Consider the following 23,979-nt stretch of genomic DNA (forward strand, 5'->3'; position numbering starts at 1 on the left):
CGAGCTGAACTTTCTGCATCGCTACCCATTCACACTGAAGCGACAGTAAGGGTCCTAGTCATCTCCACCACTCGCTAATTGTCTATTCATTCATTATCAGGTCACAGTTTTCACCCGTTACAACAACTCTGTCTCCTAATAAGGATAAAGGACGCTAACATTTTGGCAAACTGTTTGGCTACATTTATTTCCGCTCTTAATTCTAGTCTAAATGTATATTCCACCCCGGCCCTGGGGGTTGTGTATGAAGACCACGCAGCCCAGTCTCTTTTGTAGTCCATCTATACCAGGGCTGGTATTCATAAAGTGTCTCAGAGTAGGAATGCTGATCTAGGATCAGGTCCCCCTTGTCTACATAATGTATTCAATAAAACCTCAAACTGATCACAAGGTCACCACTCCTACTCTGAGACGTTTTATGAATACGGACCCAAGCCCTGTATGTCTGAGCTGTAGTCGGTCCCAGGGAGCAGGGTTGTCGTCCTGTCAGGGTGTGTTGTCATCGCAGTGCTGTGATGTGACGCCTGGTCGCTGCCGGCTGTCTGCCAGTCACTCAGTATGTATCACCATCTGCTCCCGACACAACCGACTACGCCATCTTACCGTCACCACAGCTAATATTAGACTATTCATGTTATGTTACTGTAGAATCCCTCCTCGGGACACCACTGCCTGTCACCCTCTCAAGCTGTCACTCTCGTCTTTGTATAGCGTAGCCTACATTTGAGTCGGCCTAATAGTAGTACGGTCATGGATTTTGTGTGTGTGTGTGTGTGTGTGTGTGTGTGTGTGTGTGTGTGTGTGTGTGTGTGTGTGTGTGTGAGCGCGCGTGTAGGCCTTTGTGTCTTTGATCAAAGTATCTGAAAGCACCTGCTGTTGTGTATGGGTTTCTCACCTCTGTCCAAATGTGTATTCCACATGTTATATAATTAAGCAATAAGGCCCGAGTGGGTGTGTTATATGGTCAATATACCACAAACCCCCAAGGTGCCTTATTGCCATTATAAACTGGTTACCGATGTAATGCCACTCCCCCCTCGGGCCTTATTGCTTAATTATATCACAATTCTATGCGTAGGCTACCTCTTTATCTCAAATGCATTATTGTCCTGCGAGGCGGTCTGTTCCACAAGTGACTTTTTCTTGTCCTTGGTCACTTGGCATTGTCACGATACAGTAACAACAGCTCTCTCCACCTGGAGCACGTGTCGTGTCGTGTACAGTCATTTCTCTGGTAGCTGTAGCTCTCTCGTAGCTCTCTGTGATTCTGACGAGTGAGCAGAGTAATTACCCGCTCCAGCATGTGTTTGCGTTGTGTGGGCCAGGGCTTGCGCGGTGCACAGGCACCCCGAGAGGGAGGTGGCGGGGGAAGCATCTTCAGAGGCCTAACTAATTGCTCTGGGAGTAATTAAAAGGCATTCAGTTCCTGCTTTACGTCTTCTGTAGTTGGGGCCAGCGCTGTGTCTGCCTGGGGGCCTCAAAGCCCTTCATGTTTCCTATGGCACTTGCCATTTTCTGCCTCCCCTATTTATCTCTATTTAGCTCTTGCTGTTTGTTTGGGGATAAAAACTCATCCCTTTCACCTCTGTGTGCCATCCTCTGTGCCTTGGGTTGCAACGGGTCTGTCTGGAGGACTTTTCTTGCACCTCCTATTTTGGGCTGCGGCGAATCATCTCTTTCAGTTTTAGAACTGTGACGGCTAGCGAAGACATCAAAATAGCATTGCACCTTTTAGTTCGTATTAGAGACGTATTGGTGCTCGGCATAACGAGATGTGTTTGCCAAACACGTCCCGTATAGTTGTGTGGCTGTGGTAGTCCGTCTGTCCTCCCTCCAGCTTTTGCGAAGTAGTTTTGGCCCAGTTCTACTGTGTCTGTCGGCCTTGACTCGGTGTTGTGGACACCCAGAGACATGACAGAACTCCCACTCGCTCCTGACGGCCGTCCAGCTGAATAAAGGGCCCTTTCTCAGGGTGCTGCAGCTGGAGCCTATCTGGGATTGGGACTGATAGCGTATCGCGGCCGCCGTGCCGAATAAGGAGAGACTTTGTGCCGTAGCAGCGGGATCAGAACAGGACTCTTGGAATCGTCTGTATTTCCCCAAAACATAAGACATGATACATTTGTGAGGTCATCTGGTTCTCAGCTGATTAAAAATATATATATATATATCTAAAAAATAATAATAATAATACACACACCATGTGAATGAGTTTTGTACATGGTGTGTGTATGTGTGTACTACTGTCGCATGCCAAAGTGAATCACAGAGGATTGTGCTGAGCGTACACACATGTCATTCACTCTCTGCCTTGTGAGATCGCTCAACGTTATAATAGAGTGATGAATAGAAACTCTGTGGAAAGGATTTACGATCCTCACAAAACATCCCTTTCCGCGTGTACCAGTAGCTAACATCATTAAACGATGTCAGATTGAGAAATGGCCTGGATCATACGTTTACTGGAGACAGATGTCGGGGATGGGAATGAGAACAGGGATTGACGGATCATGAGCCTGAGTGGAGAGAGACAGAAACCGATAGGGATGGAGCGATGAAAGAGAGGAGAGCGCGTTTGAGCGGGAGAAGAGACGGAATAAAAACGGAGATGGATTAGCCTAGGTAGAGGGACATATAAAAAGAGAGAGAGTTAAAACATTAGAGCGAGAGTTTGAGCGGAGAAGAGAAGACCCTGAATAAAGTAGTGGTAGATTAGGAGTCTAGGGAGGCTTTTTATAGCGACGGGGTGGTGGTGAAGCCTGATTCTTTGTGACTGTCATATTAAGGCGAGTCCTTGTGGTTCAGGGAACACGTTCCCGCTCTCTTCCTCCTCCCAGTCTCTCAACTCTTCGCTCTCTCCCACTTTACGTCCTCTCCCCCTCTCTCCTCAATTTTCTTTTCACCCTTCTCTTCCTTAGCTGAGTATGAAGTAGCCTAGTTGTGTGCATCCTAGTCTGTTTCTCTCTGAAGACGACATGGCGAGGGAGGGTGAGAATGGACAGAAGGAGGGGGTAGAGTAGGGTTGGGCGATTATTACGATAGTATCTGATATCGAAGATGATTGAGAGCCATCGTCAATGGTGACGATGACATGTGACAGACTACGTGTAGGCTATTTCAACTTGACTGTTACCGGGCAGTAAAGAGCTGACTGGGTAACCCGCAGCAGGGCCATGCCAAGTGGCCTATTCCTTTGGTATAGCCTGCATAACATATTATCAATAAATGTGTTGTAAACACATTTAGAGAATGCAGAAAAACAATGCAGAGAGTTGAGATTTTCACCAAAGCAGCGCAAAATGTCCAGAGAAATATTTTTCTCTCTCTCAATTTAGGATGATCTATTCTAAGCCATTAAGCACAAGCCTATTTTATTTTTTATAGCAGACACTCCGGGGTCTTAATTATTTTAAGACACCTTTTTTTTCTTTTTTTCATTTGACATAAATATGACTTTAATTCTTATTTTCAATGACGGCCTAGGAACAGTGGGTTAACTGCGTGATCGGGGGCAGAACAACAGATTTGTACCTTGTCAGCTCGGGGGTTTGAACTTACAACCTTCCGGTTGGCGAGGGCGAGGGAGGGTTACTAGTCCAACGCTCTAACCATTAGGCTACCCTGCCGCCCGGCCGCAATGACCCTTCTATTTTATTGTTGCACTGTTAATTCACACTCACTCACACTGACACCAACACACATGCTCACACACTCAACGCACACACATTCATACTGATTCTACACACACACACACGCACACACACATACAATTATTATATATGCTGCTGCTACTCTGTTTATCATATATCCATCCTGACGCATAGTCACTTTACCCCTATACATATTTAAACCTACCACTCCAGTATCCCTGCACTTTGTAAATATGGTATTGGCACTGACCCTGGAACTGAATGTATTCATACCCCGTGACTTATTCAGCATTCAGTTACGGCTTGGATTACATATGTTTCTCACCCATCTACACACTATACCCCATGATGACAAAGTGAAAACCAGTTTTTTGAAATGTTTGCACATTTATTGACAAAGAAATACAGACATCAAATTTACGTAAGTATTCACACCACTGAGTCAATGCTTTTGTAGAAGCACAGTCTTTCTGGGTAAGTATCTAAGAGTTTTCCACATCTGGATTGTGCAACATTTGCCCGTTATTCTTCTCAAAAATCTTCAAGCTCTGTCAAGTTTGTTTTTGATCCTTGCTAGACAACCATTTTCAGGTCTTGCCATAGATTGTCAAGTAAATTTAACTTGACGGTAACTCGGCCACTCAGGAACATTCACCGTCTTCTTGGTAAGCAACTCCAGTGTAGATTTGGATTGTCTTTTAGGTTATTGTCCTGCTGAAAGGTGAATTGGCTGGGCTGTTATTGTGGCCGTATTACTGCCACACCGGCAGTCCAATTCCAAGTGGCTGTTTAGTCACGGTAATTAGGCTCCTCCAAGCTGTGATGCAGCTGATGGTCATTAGTAGCCTACCAAACTTGCTAATTGCCTGGTACTCTGCGCTCTATTGTCCCTCTCATCCATGCAAATATTTTTGGAAAGCCCATGAACTCATGTTGCTCAACATTTCTATAGGCTATAGGCTATGCAATTGAGTGAGAACAGAGTTTTGATGGCCTCTACTAAAAATAGGAGGATACCATAAGTGTTCTATAGGCAAGGCCTACTATATTTAACAACTGTCCTAATATTAGGCACATTGCTTCAGTTTACAACAGGCGTATAGCCTACCTGGCTGGCATGAAAATGTACCACGGGAAAAGCGTCCTCCAGTCACTATATAACTGTATAGATGACATGTATTTTATACTTATATATGCCATTTAGCAGACACTTTTATCCAAAGCGACTTACAGTCATGTGTGCATACATTCTACGTATGGGTGGTCCCGGGAATCGAACCCACTACCCTGGCGTTACAAGCGCCATGCTCTACCAACTGTGCCACAGAAGGACCACTTTTTCCCCCTATGCCCCTGTTTCAATACAGGTGCATGATAATGGTCCATTCAGCAACCATCAGTCATGTGTTCCAGGTGCATGTTGTGTTAGCTAATCCAAGTTTATAATTTTAAAAGGCTAATTGATCATTAGAAAACCCTTTTGCAATTATGTTAGCACAGCTGAAAACTGTTCTGATTTAAGAAGCAATAAAACTGACCTTCTTTAGACTAGTTGGGTGTCTGGAGCATCATCATTTGTGGGTTCGATTACAGGCTCAAATTGGCCTGAAACAAAGTACTTTCTTCTGAAACTCATCTGTCTATTCTTGTTCTGAGAAATGAAGGCTATTCCATGCGAGAAATTGCCAAGAAACTGAAGATCTCGTACAACGCTGTGCACTACTCACTTTACAGAACAGTGCAAACTGGCTCTAGCCAGAATAGAAAGAGGAGCGGGAGGCCCTGGTGCACAACTGACCGCGTTTGTGGTCACTTGAACCATACTTAGCTGAGATGCCTGTGACAGGCATTGGCTAATAATAATTATCTATCTGAGAGAGTCATGTGAGTGAGAGGTGCTTCCGAGCACAGCAGCTCGGCAGGGAGAAGGGAATTATAATTCTTAAAGAGGCATGGATTTTTGCCGGTGGCATTACGGCCACACAAGGGGGATGCTGTTGGGAAATTCGAGGCCTGGTGAGAATATTATCAAGTGCTTGTCAAATTGTGAATGAGAGACTGATGAAGTGTGTGCAGCCTGCACAAGAGAAAACAAAGCAACTTTTTAAAAATCATCATTAGTCGCATAATGTAGCCTTAGAATGTATTAATAATCAAAATATATAGCCCAATGTTTGCATCACAACTAAAGTTGCATAAATAACTCTAAATTAAGCATATAGGTGGACGTGTTTCTTTGTTAACTGCTCAACACAGAATAGCTGCATGTGCGCACTTCCTTGTAAATTGTTTGGAGAAAATATCCTTTCTATTTTATTCAGCTATGTTCAATTGTATTCTTCAAACTATAAAATTATTTTGCTACGGAATTCTAAGCAAATCTTGTCTGCTAAAGTAACTAGTGTAGCCCACAGCCATATGGCGTAGCCATATCAGGGCCTAAGATAAAGACAACTCGGAGTATGATATTCTGTTCTTCGGAAAAAGACTACTTTTTCTTCATATCATGTTTCTTTTAGACCTGTCTAAAATGGATAATAGAATTATTGTCCTGGTGTAGGGTATATTAAGTAGATAAAAAAAAAAAAAATGTAATATGTATATTTACCAAAGGTCTGCATCAGTGGCTTGTAGGCTATGCGTGGAAGCCTAGAGAATGTGTTTGTTATTTAACGGTCAATTACCGTGAGACGGGCAGTTATTCGCTGGACGATCACCGGCCGACAAAATGTCAAGCCGCCACAGCCCTGGGAAGGACCCCTGTATCTTTGTAGCGACTGGGTGTACTGATACCCCCATCCAAACTGTAATGAATCATTTCACTATGCTCAAAGGGACATTCAATGTCTGACCTCCCTGGGAGGCATTGGAAAACCTCCCTGGTCTTTGTAGTGGAATCTGCGTTTGAAATTCACTGCTCGACTGAGGGACCTTACAATTATCTGTATGTGTGGAGTCCATGTTAAGCATTATTACTGCACACAGTGAGTCCATGCAACTTATTATGTGACTTGTTCAGCACATCTTTACTCTAGGTTTGCCATAACAAAGGGTTTGAGTACTTATTGACACACAATTTTTCAGCTTTTCATTTTAATTAATTTGTAAAAATGTTAACATAATTCCACTTTGACGTTATGGGTTATTGTGTGTGTGTGTGTGTGTGTGTGTGTGTGTGTGTGTGTGTGTGTGTGTGTGTGTGTGTGTGTGTGTGTGTGTGTGTGTGTGTGTGTGTGTGTGTGTGTGTGTGTGTGTGGGCCAGTGACAACAAAATTAAATTGTAATCCATTTTAAATTCAGGCAGTAATACAACAAAATGTGGAAAAAGTCAAGGGGTGTGAATACTTTCTGAAGGCACTGTATATTTATCATCCCCCCTGGACAAAGTACCAGCTGATAGAAGGAGCAAAATGAGGAAACGTACTGCTGTCAGTTATATTAGCTGAACGATTACACTGCAGCAGCAACCTGTGTGTGTGAATATCCAGTCAGATTTATATATTTTCTTTACGATCAACAAGTGCTGTTTAGCTAGGATTTTAAATGGCCTAGTGCTTTCAGCATGGCTTTATGATGCAGGAGTTTGATTTGGTGTTAAGGGAATTGATAGTGCGAGTGTATTTCTGCTGAATAGGACACTAGTATGATGATAAACCAGGCATTCTGAAGATCGGTCTCAACAAGAGAAATCCTCTGTCAAACCTTCTCGCTCTCGCTCTCTCTCTCTCGTACAGATGAGTTATTGTCGTCATCGCTTTCGTGGTGTCATTTCATTGAGTAGGAGGGGTGAATCTTTGCCAGTGTATGTTAGTGTTTGGGCGTGCATGTTCAAAAACTGTGTATTACTGTATGCCATGTGTGCATATTGTTTTATTGTGGTCAGCATATCAATGTGTGTTTTGTCTTCTCCGCAGATCTGCCCAGAGCCTGAGAGAAGAGAGACGGCCTACTGTGTAACTGGGTCTATGACCAGCAGTGTCCCACCCTCCCATTGAAAGCGATGTGTGTGGGAGGTGGAGGCCGCAGCATCAGCAGAGTGTGTGTGGGGCTCCTCTCCCTCTCCCCTACTCCCCACTCTGGCCTGGGATGCCAGCTCCCTGCCCCCCTGCCTGCTGTCCTGCCCTGAGCTCTCCTGGGGCGCCATGAACACCTACAGAGATCGAGGGGTCACCTGCACCTCCTCAGACCTGTTGGAGAGGGGTGGAGGGGGAGGGCCTGGGTCCCTCCTCACACAACATGCCACCTTCCACATCACCCCCAACGGCCACCCTGCCCCCTCCTCTGACCCAGCCACCCAATCACGTGTCTCCGTTCCCAAGATGGGCGTCCGCGCCCGTATTGCTGAGTGGCCGCCGCGCCACGCGCAATCGAGGGAGTCGCTCCTGGAGAACGGGCAAGGCGGTAATCACCATGTAGACGACCCCTTCACGACGACCACGTCTTTCCCCATCTCGGAGGTCGGGCTGGTGAGGGGAGGAGTGGCTCGTTTACCAAGGCGACGCACGAAGGACGTGGAGTTCCGTTGTGGGTACGGAGGTGAAAGAGGGTCTCCCTCAGGCCTGCGTGCCTTCCCCCCATTACGGCAGCGGTCCAACAGCGAGGTGACTCTGAGCGAGCAGGATGAGAACGAGGTGGAAGGTCGTGGAGGTGCTAATCTGTTCCGGGAGTATGGCAGCACCTCCTCCATCGACGTGCAGGGCATCCCCGAGCAGAGCTTCTTTGACATGCTCAGCCAGTTCCACCAGGAGAGGCCCGACCAGCGCAGCACTGCCCCCGGACGCCTGGGGGAGCTACTGTACACCAACTCACCTCCCTCGGCACCCCTCCCCACGGGCCACTCCCCCACGCCCACATCCCGGGGGGAGGATGGAGGGATGGGGCGGTCAGAGAACAGGGTGAGGAAGAAGAGCGGGGGGACAGAGTCGTCTCTGGGGACGTCCTCTCTGTTCCGGAAGCTCCGCAGCTCCAGCAGAGGGGAGCTGGACAGAGCGGAGGCGTGGGAGGACGGGGGAGGCCGTAACTCTACAGATACACCCTACAAACCCTGGGTGTGCCCCAAGAGCTTTGTCCACTACGACGCCCAGAGCATCCTGTTTGACCTCAATGAGGCGGCTGCTCAGCGCGCCTACGTAGCCAAGCGGAGGAACACTGCCACCGGTGCATCGGCGGCCTCAGTCTCCCTGGCTGTGTCACGGTCCTCAACTCTGAGTGGGTTGGACGCTACCTACTCCAGCGTTGAGGACCTGACGCTAGACCTCGACCCCAGTGCGCCCACACCCTCCCTGGGCATGGACCCTCTGGACGCCCCCCCCGGTGGCCCCAACTCCAGTCCGCTCCTCCTCAGTTGCCCCCACTTCCACAACGAGACTGGGGGCCACGGGGAGCGCAACGTCAGCTTCCTGAGCTCCTCGGCCGAGCGGGGAGGGGAGGGGGGCGCTGGTGACCTGGCGAGGGGCAGCCTTCGACGTAGCAACGCCAGTGTGTCGGTGGTGGAGGTACCCATAGAGCAGCAAGTCACCAGAATGGACAGGCTGAAACTCTGTAGCATCGAGCACGTGGACCTGGGGGCACGCTACTACCGAGACTACTTCCACGGGAAAGGTAACAACTCATCTGATCTTGCCTACCAATCCTGCCTAACTACTTTTACTATCACTATTCACAAAAGTCTAGCTTATCACTAGTGTTTCCACTGGCAGAACTCTCTCCTCCTCCATCCAGCTGTCCCTGTACGGGCAGCCAACCTGGCAGCGGTCCCAGAGGATAACATGTACCTGCCTCTTGTCTGTTGGCAAACTGAGTTTGTAGCTCAGAGAAGAATTAGCTTAATCCCTCACACACACGTTTTCCTTTCTGCCCCTGCACATTAATCCTGACACTAGTCCCCCCTCCATCCTACAGAACAGCTGTGTGTGTGTGTGTGTGTGTGTGTGTGTGTGTGTGTGTGTGTGTGTGTGTGTGTGTGTGTGTGTGTGTGTGTGTGTGTGTGTGTGTGTGTGTGTGTGTGTGTGTGCGCTCCCAGAATTCCCTCTCTAGACCCTGGAAAAATAGATAGCTACCCCAAGGACTAAATCATCTGGTAAGAGCCTAATTAGAGACAGATGTTGTCAGGGTTTGTGACGCTTGCAACCACCGAGATGAAGGTTACCGCTCCAAAAATACTACTGCCTGTCCCCCTGAATGCTGCGTGGAACGTGAGACTGCTCCAGAGCAGTAACTGCGATGCCCTGCGTGCATGTCAAAAAGCCTCGCCCAGAAAGTTGACATTTTCGACTGCAAGACCAAGCTGGAATGCTAAACAGTGCTGAGCCTCTTCAATTATGCAGGGACGAAACAAGTTTGAAAACGTACAGTTCTTCCACTAGTTTCTTCCTCCTCCACTCACAAGTAGGAGAAGTCGCTCACAGTTTGTGGAGTAAGCTGTTACTGTATCATGTGGAAATTGTTTACAGCCTTTTTACTTCAGGAATGCGTCTTATCAGAGATTTCCACTTATTCATCAAACTTTAGATAAGCAGATAGGCTACTCAGTCTTCAGTCTGTCACACACTTATAATAAAATGTAATAAAATGTCCTGTGGAATGTTCTGATTATGAAACCAACCTTTCTGGCCACGATAGGCCTATACCACGCAAAGCAATACGGCTAGTATGTCAAAGCAAGCGATTGTATCGCCGTGGCTTAAATAACAAATATAATTGAGTTTAGTCATTTTGTCGATTCCTATTGTGTTCTCTACCTCTGAAGGTTACTCAAGCACGTGACTTCCCCTGGAAGAGTAGAATCTGTACCGAGCAAAGCCGTGCCCGCCGCGCCACAGGCTCGGCTGTGCAATCTTTATCTGTCATTTGTAGCTCTAATCGATGTCCTCAGGTTCCTTGATGAGCTGATTAATTCAACGTGCAATTGAAAATGTATTGAAACCACATGCATACAAGCACTGCAAGCGCTGCTGTTATCGCACTCTTCAGCGGAGCATATCTCTTCTTTCCCTCCTCCGCTCTCTCCTTTCACTCTCAACCCCTTAATTTCCCTCCTCCATTTTTCCATGTCCAAGGGCTGTTATTAAAATGATCAATACACGTGTTCAACAGTACCAAAGGCATGTCCAGACATGTTGTGAACGCACTCTGTCCCTGTGTGTCACTGCAGAGCACTCAAACTACTTTGGCACGGACGACAAGCTGGGTCCGGTGGCTGTGAGTATCCGCAGGGAGAAACTGGACGACACTAAAGACCTGAAGGACCAGTACCAGTACCGCGTCATCGCCAGAACCAGTGAGGTACTAACACCCAACCCACCTCCCACTGCCTGCCTACACACAGCTAGAGGGAACACTGAGTAGGGTGAATACTGATGATGCCATGATATGTTTGTTTGAATAGGCAGAGTGTGTGTGGGAGTTTTGTGGATTTTTTGTACGCTGTTATTTATGCCTGGACTGGACCTCAGTGAGTCCCCGCGGCCCATGTTGGCTCCACATACACTACCTTCTCGCTCCACACCTTCCCCTCACTCCATTTACCTTCCCTTTTCCCTCCAATCTCTCCATTCTCTACCAGTGGAACTTTCCACCTGACCAGGCCCTGCTTAGAACAGCCAAGCCAAATACTGCCCTGGTCTGCTGGTAGACCTCCCTCCACTAAGCTAGTGATACAGTGGGGCAAAGAAAGGATTTAGTCATCCACCAATTGTGCATGTTCTCCCACTTAAAAAGATGAGAGAGGCCTACAGATAAACTTTTGTTTATTGACCAAATACTTATTTTCCACCTTAATTTGCAAATAAATTCATTAAAAAATCCTACAATGTGATTTTCTGGATTTTTTTCTCATTTTGTCTGTCATAGTTGAAGTAATATAATAATAATAATATATGCCATTTAGCAGACGCTTTTATCCAAAGCGACTTACAGTCATGTGTGCATACATTCTACGTATGGTACCTATGATGAAAATTACAGGCCTCTCTCATCTTTTTAAGTGGGAGAACTTGCACAATTGGTGGCTGAATAAATACTTTATTGCCCCAATGTATGTCAAACCTCCTCATTCAAGCAAAGATGTAGCCTGACGACTCAAACTGAATTATTCCGTTGCTCTGTCGTTCGCTACATACTTTTAGTCTGAGACTGCCGTCGTTTGAAGTAGTTTGTGGTGAAGAGGGACGTTGTACAAAACAAAGTCATCGGCGATTTGGATCGTCTCTAACCAATCAAGCCAATGACACCTTTTCAAATCTCCGCTTTACCCATGGCTGTTCTGGCCCAACCCCATCGGTTTTTGGACCAATCAGACACGCCCTGAATGTGTTCCCATTCGGCGAAGGGTCGTGGAGGTACTCCGTTCCAGACTCATTGTGGAGAAGAAACTAACGTTCGTTGGAGTGTCGTAGTGTTTGGCCGGAGAGAGGAGTCTGGGTAGCCAGGCAAGCAAAGATGTGCTCTGATTGGTTCACCACCCCTCCAGCCCTGGGACAGGGCATTCTCTATGATTGGCCCAATCACCCATCTAGCTTTTCCGAAGTCCTCTTTAGTAGGTTAAAAACGAAAGTGGGCACTTTCTCCTTGGGCAGGCTTTTTGCGCTCCCATTAACGTACTCGGGCACCACCAGAATCACTGAAATATTTACGTGGAAAACCCCATAAGCAATCCAAGCCACGATTTCTTTAGGGTCCACATATACCTGGCACTACCTTTCCTGCACACACAGGTTCTCTCGTACTCTGCGACTGATTTGAAAGATTGACTTCCACTGCACAAATAGCGAGCCTAATAGACTTGGGTGTACATAGCGTTTCTGCTTGCACCCTGTCTAATACATGTGCTTCCCAATAGTGACTGGTGAGTCCTGTGGCCGTGCCCTTCTGGTTGGCTGCTGCCCTCCTTCGTGTTGTTTTTAGCTGGATTACATGGCTGCCTGGCCTCATCACCTTAGCCCCTATGGAACAATGGGCCGCTCCGCCGCCTGTGTCTACAGAGCTCAGCTCACACAGACACTCCACTCAGGCCTGCCCTTGGTTCCCACAGAGAGCGAGCGAGAGAACGCTCACTACCCCTCCCTCCCTTCTCCCATACTCTCTAATTGAAGTCTGAACGATGCTGACACAGCATGCTCTAACCACACGATACACACTCAGTCACACACACATACACATTCTTACACATAACCCACAAATGCCCCAGATTGGCGCAGTCAGTCACTGCTGGACGCCAACATAGGGTTTCCCACCCTGCCTCTCAGGGGGAGAGATGGATTGGAGGTACTTGTCAGATGTTAGAGGTCACCGGGGGAAACACGGTGTGAATAGTTAGACGGCAAGTTATTGGCAACTATTTTCCCTGCATCTGATAAAAGGACTTATGGAGTCCATTGACAAGAGGAGCTCTATATTGTGCCGGAAGGCAATCTGAATAGCTGGAATTGAACCTGCACTGTTTAGGGGTTTCTTTTCCGCCACGCCAAACCCTTGATTTCGTTAAGGTGAAGCACTCTCTCGCCCCGTCTAGTTCCTCAGTACTGTGTTGCAGTTTTAATGAAGCACGGTGCCGTGGTCTCTGAGTACCTTGAATAACGTATAGCTCTCTCAGCGCCTGAGATTATTATAGCCCCGCCGTCTGGAAACACCCCGAGTACAGATTGCAGATATGCCCTGACTGAAGACATCTGTCCTATTTCTCAATGTCTATTAAAAAAAATAAACTCCCCGGCGACATAGATGTGAGAACGTTCTCTTCAAGTTATTGGACAATAAAGTACATTTCATCTCCCTTTGTGTGTTTTTTTTTTTTTTTTTTACATCTCTAATGAGTCCAATGTCCTCTGTGTGTAGCTGGTGACGCTGCGGGGGTCCATCCTGGAGGATGCTGTGACCTCCACGGGCAGGCACGGCACGGTGCGGGGTCTCCCCCTGAAGGAGGTGCTGGAGCAGGTGGTCCCGGAGCTCAGTGTGTCCTGCCTGCGCCTGGCTCTCAGCACGCCCAAGGTCACCGAGCAGCTCCTCAAACTGGACGAACAGGGGGTGAGTCTAGCGGGGTCACGGTCTCAGGCGCGAGTTCTATGATATCTCCGTGCATCTGTCTCTGTCTTACATCACCTCTGATATCACCACCTACAGCTACAGTCATAAACACCAGATGGGAATGTCTCTGTTTGAGCCAGGGGCTGGCGTCCGCGTGTGAATGCCGCCTAATATTTGTTTCTTCTCCGGTTTAGCTGAGTCAGAAGCACAAGGTGGGAGTGCTGCTGTGTCGGGCAGGCCAGAGCACCGAAGAGGAGATGTATAACAACGAAGAGGCCACGCCCGCCTTCTCGGCCTTCATGGACCTGCTAGGGGAGCAGGTGTGTCTCCGAGGCTTCACCAACTACGCCGCCCAGCTGGACACCAAGAGTACGTGTCCGCGTGTGTCGGTGTGTGAGGGGGGTGCGTAGTAGGGCGTTCGTTCGCCGGTGACTGCGCGTGCCTAATGTCAGAACAGAGTTTTCTGCATGCCTTCCTGACCTTGCAGTCATAGAATGATCGACTAAAGGGTGTGAACACTGAGGGAAATGAGTGATTCCTGTCAAATGGTGCATGAATATAAAAACAGTGTTGCTACATAACTGCCTAATGAAGCAAAAACCTTTAGAAAAAAAGAGTTATGTGGTTTCCTAAAATAGTATTGTAATTCTCTATGGACTACAGCTTTTGATGTGGCGCTCTCTTTCCATTGTGTTCCTTCACTTGTGGAGTTCATGTCTTGGTGCTGAACTGGGCCTGGATAACGGAATATTAACTCTGTGTTTGCTTGTGCGTGTGTTTTGTTTCTCTCTCGGTTTCCCCCCAGCTGACTCGACGGGCACCCACTCCCTGTACACCACCTACCAGGGCTATGAGGTCATGTTCCACGTGTCCACCATGCTGCCCTACATGCCCAACAACCCCCAGCAGGTGAGACCAACACACACACAGCACGGTCTACCACAGCCCACCCCAGACACCTTCATACCTACAAGATAGGATTCATCCTGCCTCTTCAACTACCCTTCTATCTAGTAGTGTTGTCTGGTCAATCCCACAGGTGTAGTTACAAAGGCTCAGGCACTCTTCCATGACTCCTAAAGGGTACTCTGGGTAGTGTGGCCATTGTCACGGTCTCACTAATCCTTTGGACGTCCGTCTGAGTGTCACCATCGAGCGTCATACATCTCAGATTCAGAAGACACATGGCGGACGAAGGGTTAAATACTTTGTGTACTGTGGTTTGTTGTAGCGCTGTTTCTATAGTTTGTCTGGCTCGGACATGGATAATTGCAGCTGCTCATGAAATGGGACTTCTCTCTTGCCCCGCTCCCTCGCTTCTCTTTTAGAGTGTTGTTCCTCTTCCATTCTATGTGTCTGCAGTATTTTTATGGAGTCTTTGTTCTCTTTGAATGGGCTTTTCAGTCCTCTCTCTCATAACTAGTTCAAAGCTGGGTGGGGCTCAGTCTCTAGGTTTTGAAAGACTATTTTTCCCTTTCTGCTTTTAAATAACTCTGCCTTCCTACATATCCCTCAGGGCGTTGTGGTAACGGTGTGTCTGGGTGAACTGTGTCAGTTGTTAAGCTCGGCATTTTTGTGTGTGCGCGTGTGTGTTTAAATCGTTGGCTCAAGTGTTTGCATGAGAACTTAATGTGGGTGGATGCACAAGGTCATATAAACCCCACGAGTGTACTTATGTTGGTAATGTGCTGCTAAAAGTATTTATGTTCCTTGAATACATGCCAACTGTACAGTCACTGTTGCTAGCACATACTTTTGGTCATATAGTGTATGTGGACACCTACTCGTCGACCATCTCATTCCAAAATAATGGGCATTAATATGGAATTGATCCCCCCCCTTTGCTTCTTTAATAGCCTCCACACTTCTGGGAAGGTTTTCCAATAGATGTTGTAACATTGCTGCAGGGACTTGCTTCCATTCAGCCACGAGCATTAGTGAGGTCACTGATGTTGTGCGATTAGGCCCGGCTCGCAGTCGGCGTTCCAATTCATCCCAAAGGTGTTCGGTGGGGTTGAGGTCAGGGCTCTGTGCAGGACCAGTCAAGTCCTTCCACACCGATCTCCACAAACCATTTCTGTATGGACCTCGCTTTGTGCATGGGGGCATTGTCATGCTGAAACAGGAAAGGGCCTTCCCAAACTGTTGCCACAAAGTTGGAAGCACAGAATTGTCTAGAATGCCATTGTATGCTGTAGCATTAAGATTTCCCTCCACTGGAACTAAGGGGCCTATGCCGAACCATGGAAAAACAGCCCCACACTATTATTCCACCTCCACCAAACTTTTCAGTTGGCACTATGCATTGAGGCAGGTAGGGTTCTCCTGGCATCCGCCAAACCCAAATTAGTCCGTCGGACTGCCAGATGGTGAAGCGTGATTCGTCCCTCCAGAGAATGGCGGCGAGCTTTACACCACTCCAGCCGACTCTTGGCATTGCGCATGGTATTGTTGCATAGGCTTGTGTGTGGCTGCTCAGCCATGGAAACCCATTTCATGAAGCTCCCGACGAACAGTTCTTGTGCTGACGTTGCTTCCAGAGGCAGCTTGGAACTCGGTAGTGAGTGTTGCTTCCAGAGGCAGCTTGGAACTCGGTAGTGAGTGTTGCTTCCAGAGGCAGCTTGGAACTCGGTAGTGAGTGTTGCTTCCAGAGGCAGCTTGGAACTCGGTAGTGAGTGTTGCTTCCAGAGGTAGCTTGGAGCTCGGTAGTGAGTGTTGCTTCCAGAGGCAGCTTGGAGCTCGGTAGTGAGTGTTGCTTCCAGAGGCAGCTTGGAACTCGGTAGTGAGTGTTGCAACCAGAGGACAGACTATTTTTTTTATGCGCTTCGCGCTTCAGCACTCGGTGGTCCTGTTCTGTGAGCTTGTCTGGCCTACCACTTCGCGGCTGAGCCGTTGCTGCTCCTTGGCGTTTCCCACTTCCCTATAACAGCACTTGACTGGGGCAGGTCTAGCAGGGCAGACATTTGACCAACTGACTTGTTGGAAAGTTAGCATCCTATGACGATGCCACGTTGAAAGCCACAGCTCTTCGGTAAGGCCATTCTACTGCCAGTGTTTGTCTATGGAGATAGCATGGCTTAGTGCTCGGTTTTATACACCTGTCAGCAACGGGTGTGGCTGAAATGGCCAAATTCACAAATTTGAAGGGGTGTTCCACATACTTTTGTGTATATATAGTGTAAGCTTGCTAATAGTTGCTAATACATACAACTGTTGCTAAAAGTATGCAAACAGCAGCCTATCTATGTGAATGGGTAGGTTATGAAAACTCTGTTTAAGCTATAGCAACAGAGATTCCAAGGCTATCACTGTTAATGAAAATTGGTTCTCAGTTGACCAACCTGGTTAATTAAATAACAAGTTCGATGACTAAAATATAAACTATGTGTGAATGGGTTTACGCCAATGACGGTTTCAGTGTGAAGATGGGCAGAAACTGCTTCTACAATCGAAATCCCCGGTCACACTTAAAGGCAACGTCATGGCGAAACATTAGCTAGCGTAGCGCATGCGCAAAAAAACGCCATCGGGTCGGACAGTCATGTCGTGCCGAACTGCGCATGTGCAGACATTCAAACGAAAGGCACTCCTTCGATGTAAAGTTTAGTTTTTTGATATATATTTTTTTATTTGCGTGTCAGTTTGTCACTTTCACGAGGTTGTAGTAATGACAGGTTCAGCAACTTAAGACATTGGCTCAAATCTAGGTTTTGCCTTAAGAACACATTTTGCACTTCTCTGTCTGCCAAACCCCCTGTCTGGTGTGTCAAGTCTGCTTCCAGATGCATTCCCAGAAGATATATCGCGACGTTGCGCCTCTGGGTTTGAAAACTCTGTGGTTACGCTATATGTGTGCATGTCCCTTGACTGTGAACTACTTTTATGTGAGTGTGTAAACGGCACAATGGGAGAGAGTAGATGAATATTCAGCACACTGACTCCATCCAGAGGCTCAAAGGCGACAGCGCCAAAATGTTTACTTCTGCCACGCAACCTCTAGGTGTCAGTGTTGATCACCAGTAAACCCTCACTCTGAGGGACGGAAAGGAGAGAGGGAGATCTGCTAAGGCAGTCGATTATAGAGTAATGTTATGTGCCAGAGAGAGGAGGAGAGTCAAAAAGAGAGAGACCTCCGGTACATCCAGACCGCAGTGGACTCTGTCAGTTGTCCAGCCCCAGGCAGAACTGGTGTCTCAGGCATACAGAGCTCCAGCAGCACCCCGTAGGGTGTGTTTAGGCTCTATGCTGTCTTGTGTAATTGACACTTTCACACTGCTGCAGAGAGAGAGGGTGGTGGGCAAGCACCGCAATGGACACTGTATGTATTCTGTCACTATGTGACTGACATTCACACATACTCAATCGAATGTAGCATTACATAAAGATCTGCTTGTTGGCCTCAGCAGTTCTCTCACTGCTCACTGCCTATATCTGTATCCCAATCTCAGACCTACATCCGCGTAGACTGGGAACAAACTGTCTCTCTCCCGCTCGGTCTCTCTCTGGGACTTTTCCCGAACAATATACTGGGGCGATAGTGAGTCAAGTGAGCCCGTGTGCCAATTCTGGCTCACTCATGTTAATTTGTGCTCGGTGTTTCCCCCCTGCTCACTCTCCTCCTCTGCTTCTGTTTGTCTCTCCCCCTGCCAACTCTGTGTCCTTACCTCCACCCTCGCTTTCACTCCTTTCTGTCTCCCTCTTTCACACGTTCCTTTTTTGCTCTCTCTCACCCCCTCCCCTCTCCTTTTTCTCCCTCAGCTCCTGAGGAAGAGGCACATAGGGAACGACATCGTCACACTAATCTTCCAGGAGCCGGGAGCGCTGCCCTTCACCCCTCAGAACGTCCGCTCCCACTTCCAGCACGTGTTCGTCATCGTCCGCGTGCACAACCCCTGCTCCGACGACACCTGCTACAGGTAGGAGGGAGGGGGCACCAACTCTCACCATGGTATCCATTATGCTGTTGTTATTGGTCAGTTGTTGATGGTTGTTTTTTCTCCCCTCTCTTCAGTGTGGCTGTGACGCGTATGAATGACGTACCTTCCTTCGGCCCGCCCATCCCCAGCGGGGTGACGTTCCGCAGCCCTGAAGCCTTCCGCAACTTCCTCTTGGCCAAGGTCATCAATGCCGAGAGCGCTGCGCACAAGTCTGAGAAGTTCCACACCATGGCCACACGCACGCGACAGGAGTACCTCAGAGACTTAGCCGAGAACTGTGTGAGCAGTACGCCGCTCGACTCCGCGGGCAAACTCAACAACCTCATCTCGCTGGCGTCGAAGAAGAGAGAGCGGGCGCGGGCGAGAGAGGGGGCCGAGTTGGGAGCGGCCGGGGCGGTGGCGTGGAGGGTGCTGGCCCAGGACTTCAGTGGTGGCGGGTCGGAGATCTCCTGCGCTCTGGGCGTGTCGGCAGAGTACATCCTCCTGGCAGACTGCAACACCAAGGAAGTGGTGTTCAACTGCTTCTGCGCCGATGTGATCGGCTGGACGCCGGAGAGGCTGGCACTGAAGATCTTCTACGGGAGAGGAGACCACATCGCCGTCAGAGTCCCCGAGGGCTTTGCTCAGGACATCAGGGAGGTGGTGCAGAGGTTAAAGGTGAGCGGGCAGAGGTCACAGAGCTGGGGAAGTTAACCAGGGGTATGGTGGCGTACGAGGCAGGGAAGAGTTTAACTGGAATTTTTTGTGTGGAAGAAATAGCCTGGGTACCACCTCTCTACCTTGTTGCGTAAGACAATTAAGTTTTGCTGAAACCCACAGGCACCCAGGCTAAGAGGACTGTGATTGTTGCCAAGAGGAGGTTCAACACTCATGCTGAAACTAAAAATGTATGAAAATAGCATGTTTGGCTGTTGTTGTGTGGCAGTATAATTATGTATTTAATGATTCATTTAAAACCACCAGCCTTTCGAAGCCCTTTTATTTGCTGAAAGCCCCTAAGCTCTTCCCCCTCCCTCTATCCCCAGGCGCTGACGGTGGGCTGTGAGACGGCGGATATGACTCTGAGGAGGAACGGCCTGGGACAGCTGGGGTTCCACGTCAGTCTGGACGGCACCGTGGCTGAGGTACTTTCCCCATACTTTCTAAAACACGTTTTTCAGTAAACGCATGTAAAAATCAGACGTAAAATTATATTGAAAGTACGATTATTTTAGGTGGAGGAGTACGGCTTCGCCTGGCAGGCAGGGCTGAGGCAGGGCAGCCGGCTGGTGGAGATCTGCAAGGTTGCCGCGGTAACCCTGACACACGAGCAGATGATCGACCTACTGAGGACGTCTGTCACCGTTAAAGTGGTGATCATACCGCCCTACGAGGAGGGAGGGCCCCGCAGGTCAGTGTGTGCGCGTTTGAGTGTGTGTATGTGAAAATGAATGCGTTTGTGTGTTTGCTGTCAAAGCATCATCCTGCCTCTAAGGATGTGTTGTAGAGGGAGAAGACGCACACACAGCAACACACACAGAGCTGAGAGATGCTGGCCAGACGTCTCTGTTCTGCGGAGAGTTTTGAGTGGGTGTGTGTGAAAGGGAGAGAGGCGAGAGGCACATGGTGTGGGCTTGGTGAAAGAGAGAGACGGATAGAAAGAAGCAACAATAGAATGAATCGTGTCCTTTCAAGCTTTCTTATTCCCCGTCTTTCGTTCTGTCCTGTGTTTTTCCCTCAGCCTCTCTCTCGCCATCTCCCCTTCACCCATCTCCGTTCCTCTCAACCTTTCATCTGAGTGTGGGCCTTGAGTACAGTGTGATAATGAGGCTCTATTAAATACTGTGGGTTTGAATGTTACTGAGATGAATACGCACCGACTACACACAGTGTGACTAGTCTCTACTCGATTTCTAGCCCAGCTTGGCGGTGTCCCAAATGGCACCCTTTTCCCTATTTAGTGCGCTGCTTTTTAACAGGGCTCTGGTGAAAAGTAGTGCACTATATAGGGAATAGGGTGCCATTTGGGGACGCAGCCCCCCCGAGTGTGCTGCTCCGTAGTCGGTCACAAGTAGCAGAATGTCTGTTCTTGATTGAGTTGGGGGTTGCTAAATCCAGTAATTGTGCTGCCGGGGCTGTGTGATTGAGTTGGGGGTTGCTAAAGACAGTAATTGTGCTGCCGGGGCTGTGTGATTGAGTTGGGGGTTGCTAAAGACAGTAATTGTGTGCCGGGGCTGTGTGATTGAGTTGGGGGTTGCTAAATCCAGTAATTGTGCTGCCGGGGCTGTGTGATTGAGTTGGGGGTTGCTAAATCCAGTAATTGTGTGCCGGGGCTGTGTGATTGAGTTGGGGGTTGCTAAATCCAGTAATTGTGCTGCCGGGGCTGTGTGATTGAGTTGGGGGTTGCTAAATCCAGTAATTGTGTGCCGGGGCTGTGTGATTGAGTTGGGGGTTGCTAAAGACAGTAATTGTGTGCTGGGGCTGTGTGATTGAGTTGGGGGTTGCTAAATCCAGTAATTGTGTGCCGGGGCTGTGTGATTGAGTTGGGGGTTGCTAAAGACAGTAATTGTGTGCCGGGGCTGTGTGATTGAGTTGGGGGTTGCTAAATCCAGTAATTGTGTGCCGGGGCTGTGTGATTGAGTTGGGGGTTGCTAAATCCAGTAATTGTGCTGCCGGGGTGTGATGGCACCGTGGTTGGATTTATTTCATGTGTAAGGCAGTTTAATTGCATGACTTAAACCCCTTTGATACACACACACACACACACACACACACACACACATGCTTACTCCTCCACACACACTACGTAATTAGTCTTGTATTTCACTCTTTCTGTCCCCCCCCCGATCACACTCGTTTGCTAGAGTGAACCGGGACAACAGATTGCATGAGATTAAGGCCTGGAATCTGCAGAAAGAGGGCAAATAAATAAATAAAAAGAGGCGATAAATTAAAAATGTGTGCTCCATGCTAATGAAAAGGGTAGAGAAGGAGGGAGAGAGGTAGTGTGTGTACAGTAGGCTAGCCGGCATTGAATGGGAAGACGTGTCTGAACACCTCTCAGGTGGGAGAAGCCAAGTGGGAGGGAGAGAAGGAACTGGCTTCACGTTCTCCTCTTTCTCTCCCCCTCCCTGTGTGTGAGAGAGAGAGAGAGAGAGCTCCCCAGCTGTCAGGCCGGCCATTGCGATGGAGCGGTCTCTGGAAGTGGGCACTGGTGTTCTCTCTCTCTCTCTCTCGAAGGTTGGTACTCTGGCTTGTGTGCATCGCGCGTGTTCTTATCCAGTGTGTGTGTGAGGGTTGTTTTCGTGGCTTGACATTGGCAGTCGTATTCGTGCGTTTGTGTGGGATCTAGGTTTTTCCTTCCAAGGTTGGTTAGTACACTCACTGGTATATGTATGAGTGTGATAGTGAGACCATCATTCTACTCATGCAATGTCTCCTTGTATCTTTCATACCGACAGTGCATGTGATGTTGCGTGTGTGTGTGTGTGTGTGTGTGTGTGTGTGTGTGTGTGTGTGTGTGTGTGTGTGTGTGTGTGTGTGTGTGCTCTGTTTACCTTAGCCTGCAGTGGTGGTAGTAGTAGTGGTGTGTTTGTTTGTTTGTTTTCTAAAGCAGTCTTAGGCTTAGTGTGGCCAGGCCAGTGTGATTGAGCTTAATCCAGGTCAAATAGTACGGGACAGATCACACAGACACACACTGGACAATCTGCTCCTGCCCAGCTCTCCTTTGATTCTTTGTTCCTCCACTCCTCTTCTTGTCTGTTACCTAGGCTATATTCAGATTTTCTGTCACTTTCTCCACTTCTCATCTCTTTTCCTTGTCCTCTAATTTATTCATTTTTCCCTTTCCTCCCTTTTACCCTCCCACCCTTTCTTTTCTCCTCTCTTCTGTCTCTCCTCTCCTCGTCTCGTCTCTCCTCTCCTCGTCTCTATCTTCCCTCTCTTCCTTTCACTAGTCTCTCTCCTCCTCTCTCCTCTCCTCGTCTCTATCTTCCCTCTCTTCCTTTCACTAGTCTGTCCCTCTCCTCCTCTCTCCTTTCCTCGTCTCTATCTTCCCTCTCTTCCTTTCACTAGTCTGTCCCTCTCCTCCTCTCTCCTCTCCTCGTCTCTATCTTCCCTCTCTTCCTTTCACTAGTCTGTCCCTCTCCTCCTCTCTCCTCGTCTCTATCTTCCCTCTCTTCCTTTCACTAGTCTGTCTCTCTCCTCCTCTCTCCTTTCCTCGTCTCTATCTTCCCTCTCTTCCTTTCACTAGTCTGTCCCTCTCCTCCTCTCTCCTCTCCTCGTCTCTATCTTCCCTCTCTTCCTTTCACTAGTCTGTCCCTCTCCTCCTCTCTCCTCTCCTCGTCTCTATCTTCCCTCTCTTCATTTCACTAGTCTGTCTCTCTCCTCCTCTCTCCTCTCCTCGTCTCTATCTTCCCTCTCTTCCTTTCACTAGTCTGTCCCTCTCCTCCTCTCTCCTCTCCTCGTCTCTATCTTCCCTCTCTTCCTTTCACTAGTCTGTCCCTCTCCTCCTCTCTCCTCTCCCGCCGTGTGGCGGGGATGTACATGGTCTGGTGTCTGAGGCAGCCTTTGCTGTGGCGCTGCGTGGTGCCTCTTCAACCTCCAATAATAGACTTTACCATGAAATAGTGATGAAGGACGAAAGATGCATGTGCCGTTTCTGCTCAAGGCTTCAGTGAGGATGTTGAGAGGGTGAGTCTGTCGCGCAGGTGTCCTGCTTAAAAAAAGGATCTATTGCTATTGACCCCCCACTGAAACTGATGTTGGTCATTATTGTCTCATTATTGCGTCATTGTGTTCCTTTTGGGTTTGCTCAAGGTTTTCAATGTGCACCTCATTGTATGTGGTAGTGCAGTGACTACTCGAAAGGTCCAGGTCATGACTGTTATCGGGGGGAAGTCGAAGAAAAGCCTGACATCTCCACGGGATCTCATGAAAGTATTTAACTAGAGCGGACTCGGCTTAGGCTGCCATTTCCACATGCCTTGCGTGTATAAAGTCAATGCAAGTTGACACATCTGGGCTCCGTACACACGAATAAAAGGCTGACGGAGAGAATAGATATGATATTAGGGGTTTATCTTATTGTGTTCCTGCCCAAATGAAAACTTCAGCGACAACTGGGTGACTAAAAAGGTCAGGGCTTGGATTCTATCTGTACGCGTGCTCATAGACACACTCATACACTTGACCCAGCCCTCACAGTAGGGGATAGAGTCCCCCCCCCCACCCCTTTCCCATCCTGAGGTATCAAGGGAGCTCATTAGTGCTTGTGTGTGAGCTGTTGGAGGGGGATACTGAAGGGAATATGCTGAGGGAGTGTATAGAGGAGTTCAGGGTTTTCACCTGCTCAGCTTAAGTTCAGCTTGAGTTCGACTGCAGCTCCTGTG

General features: G+C 48.4%; 1 protein-coding gene across 4 annotated transcripts in view; it reads left to right on the forward strand.

Moving 5' to 3' along the window:
• LOC118397117 (signal-induced proliferation-associated 1-like protein 3) overlaps nucleotides 1–23,979 on the forward strand; it is a 116,993-nt gene that overhangs the window by 66,161 nt on the left and 26,853 nt on the right. For all 4 annotated transcript variants that reach the window (XM_035791594.2, XM_035791595.2, XM_052467288.1 and 1 more), the window contains 9 exons: nucleotides 7,565–9,251; nucleotides 10,804–10,934; nucleotides 13,485–13,673; nucleotides 13,868–14,042; nucleotides 14,479–14,582; nucleotides 18,432–18,589; nucleotides 18,685–19,267; nucleotides 19,636–19,734; nucleotides 19,825–20,000. In XM_035791594.2, the coding sequence (XP_035647487.1) occupies nucleotides 7,793–9,251; nucleotides 10,804–10,934; nucleotides 13,485–13,673; nucleotides 13,868–14,042; nucleotides 14,479–14,582; nucleotides 18,432–18,589; nucleotides 18,685–19,267; nucleotides 19,636–19,734; nucleotides 19,825–20,000 (3,074 nt within the window). In that variant the 5' untranslated portion in view covers nucleotides 7,565–7,792. The remainder of the gene's footprint in view (nucleotides 1–7,564; nucleotides 9,252–10,803; nucleotides 10,935–13,484; nucleotides 13,674–13,867; nucleotides 14,043–14,478; nucleotides 14,583–18,431; nucleotides 18,590–18,684; nucleotides 19,268–19,635; nucleotides 19,735–19,824; nucleotides 20,001–23,979) is intronic.

The sequence above is a fragment of the Oncorhynchus keta genome, chromosome 18, assembly GCF_023373465.1.
Source record: "Oncorhynchus keta strain PuntledgeMale-10-30-2019 chromosome 18, Oket_V2, whole genome shotgun sequence".
NCBI classification, from domain to species: domain Eukaryota; kingdom Metazoa; phylum Chordata; class Actinopteri; order Salmoniformes; family Salmonidae; genus Oncorhynchus; species Oncorhynchus keta.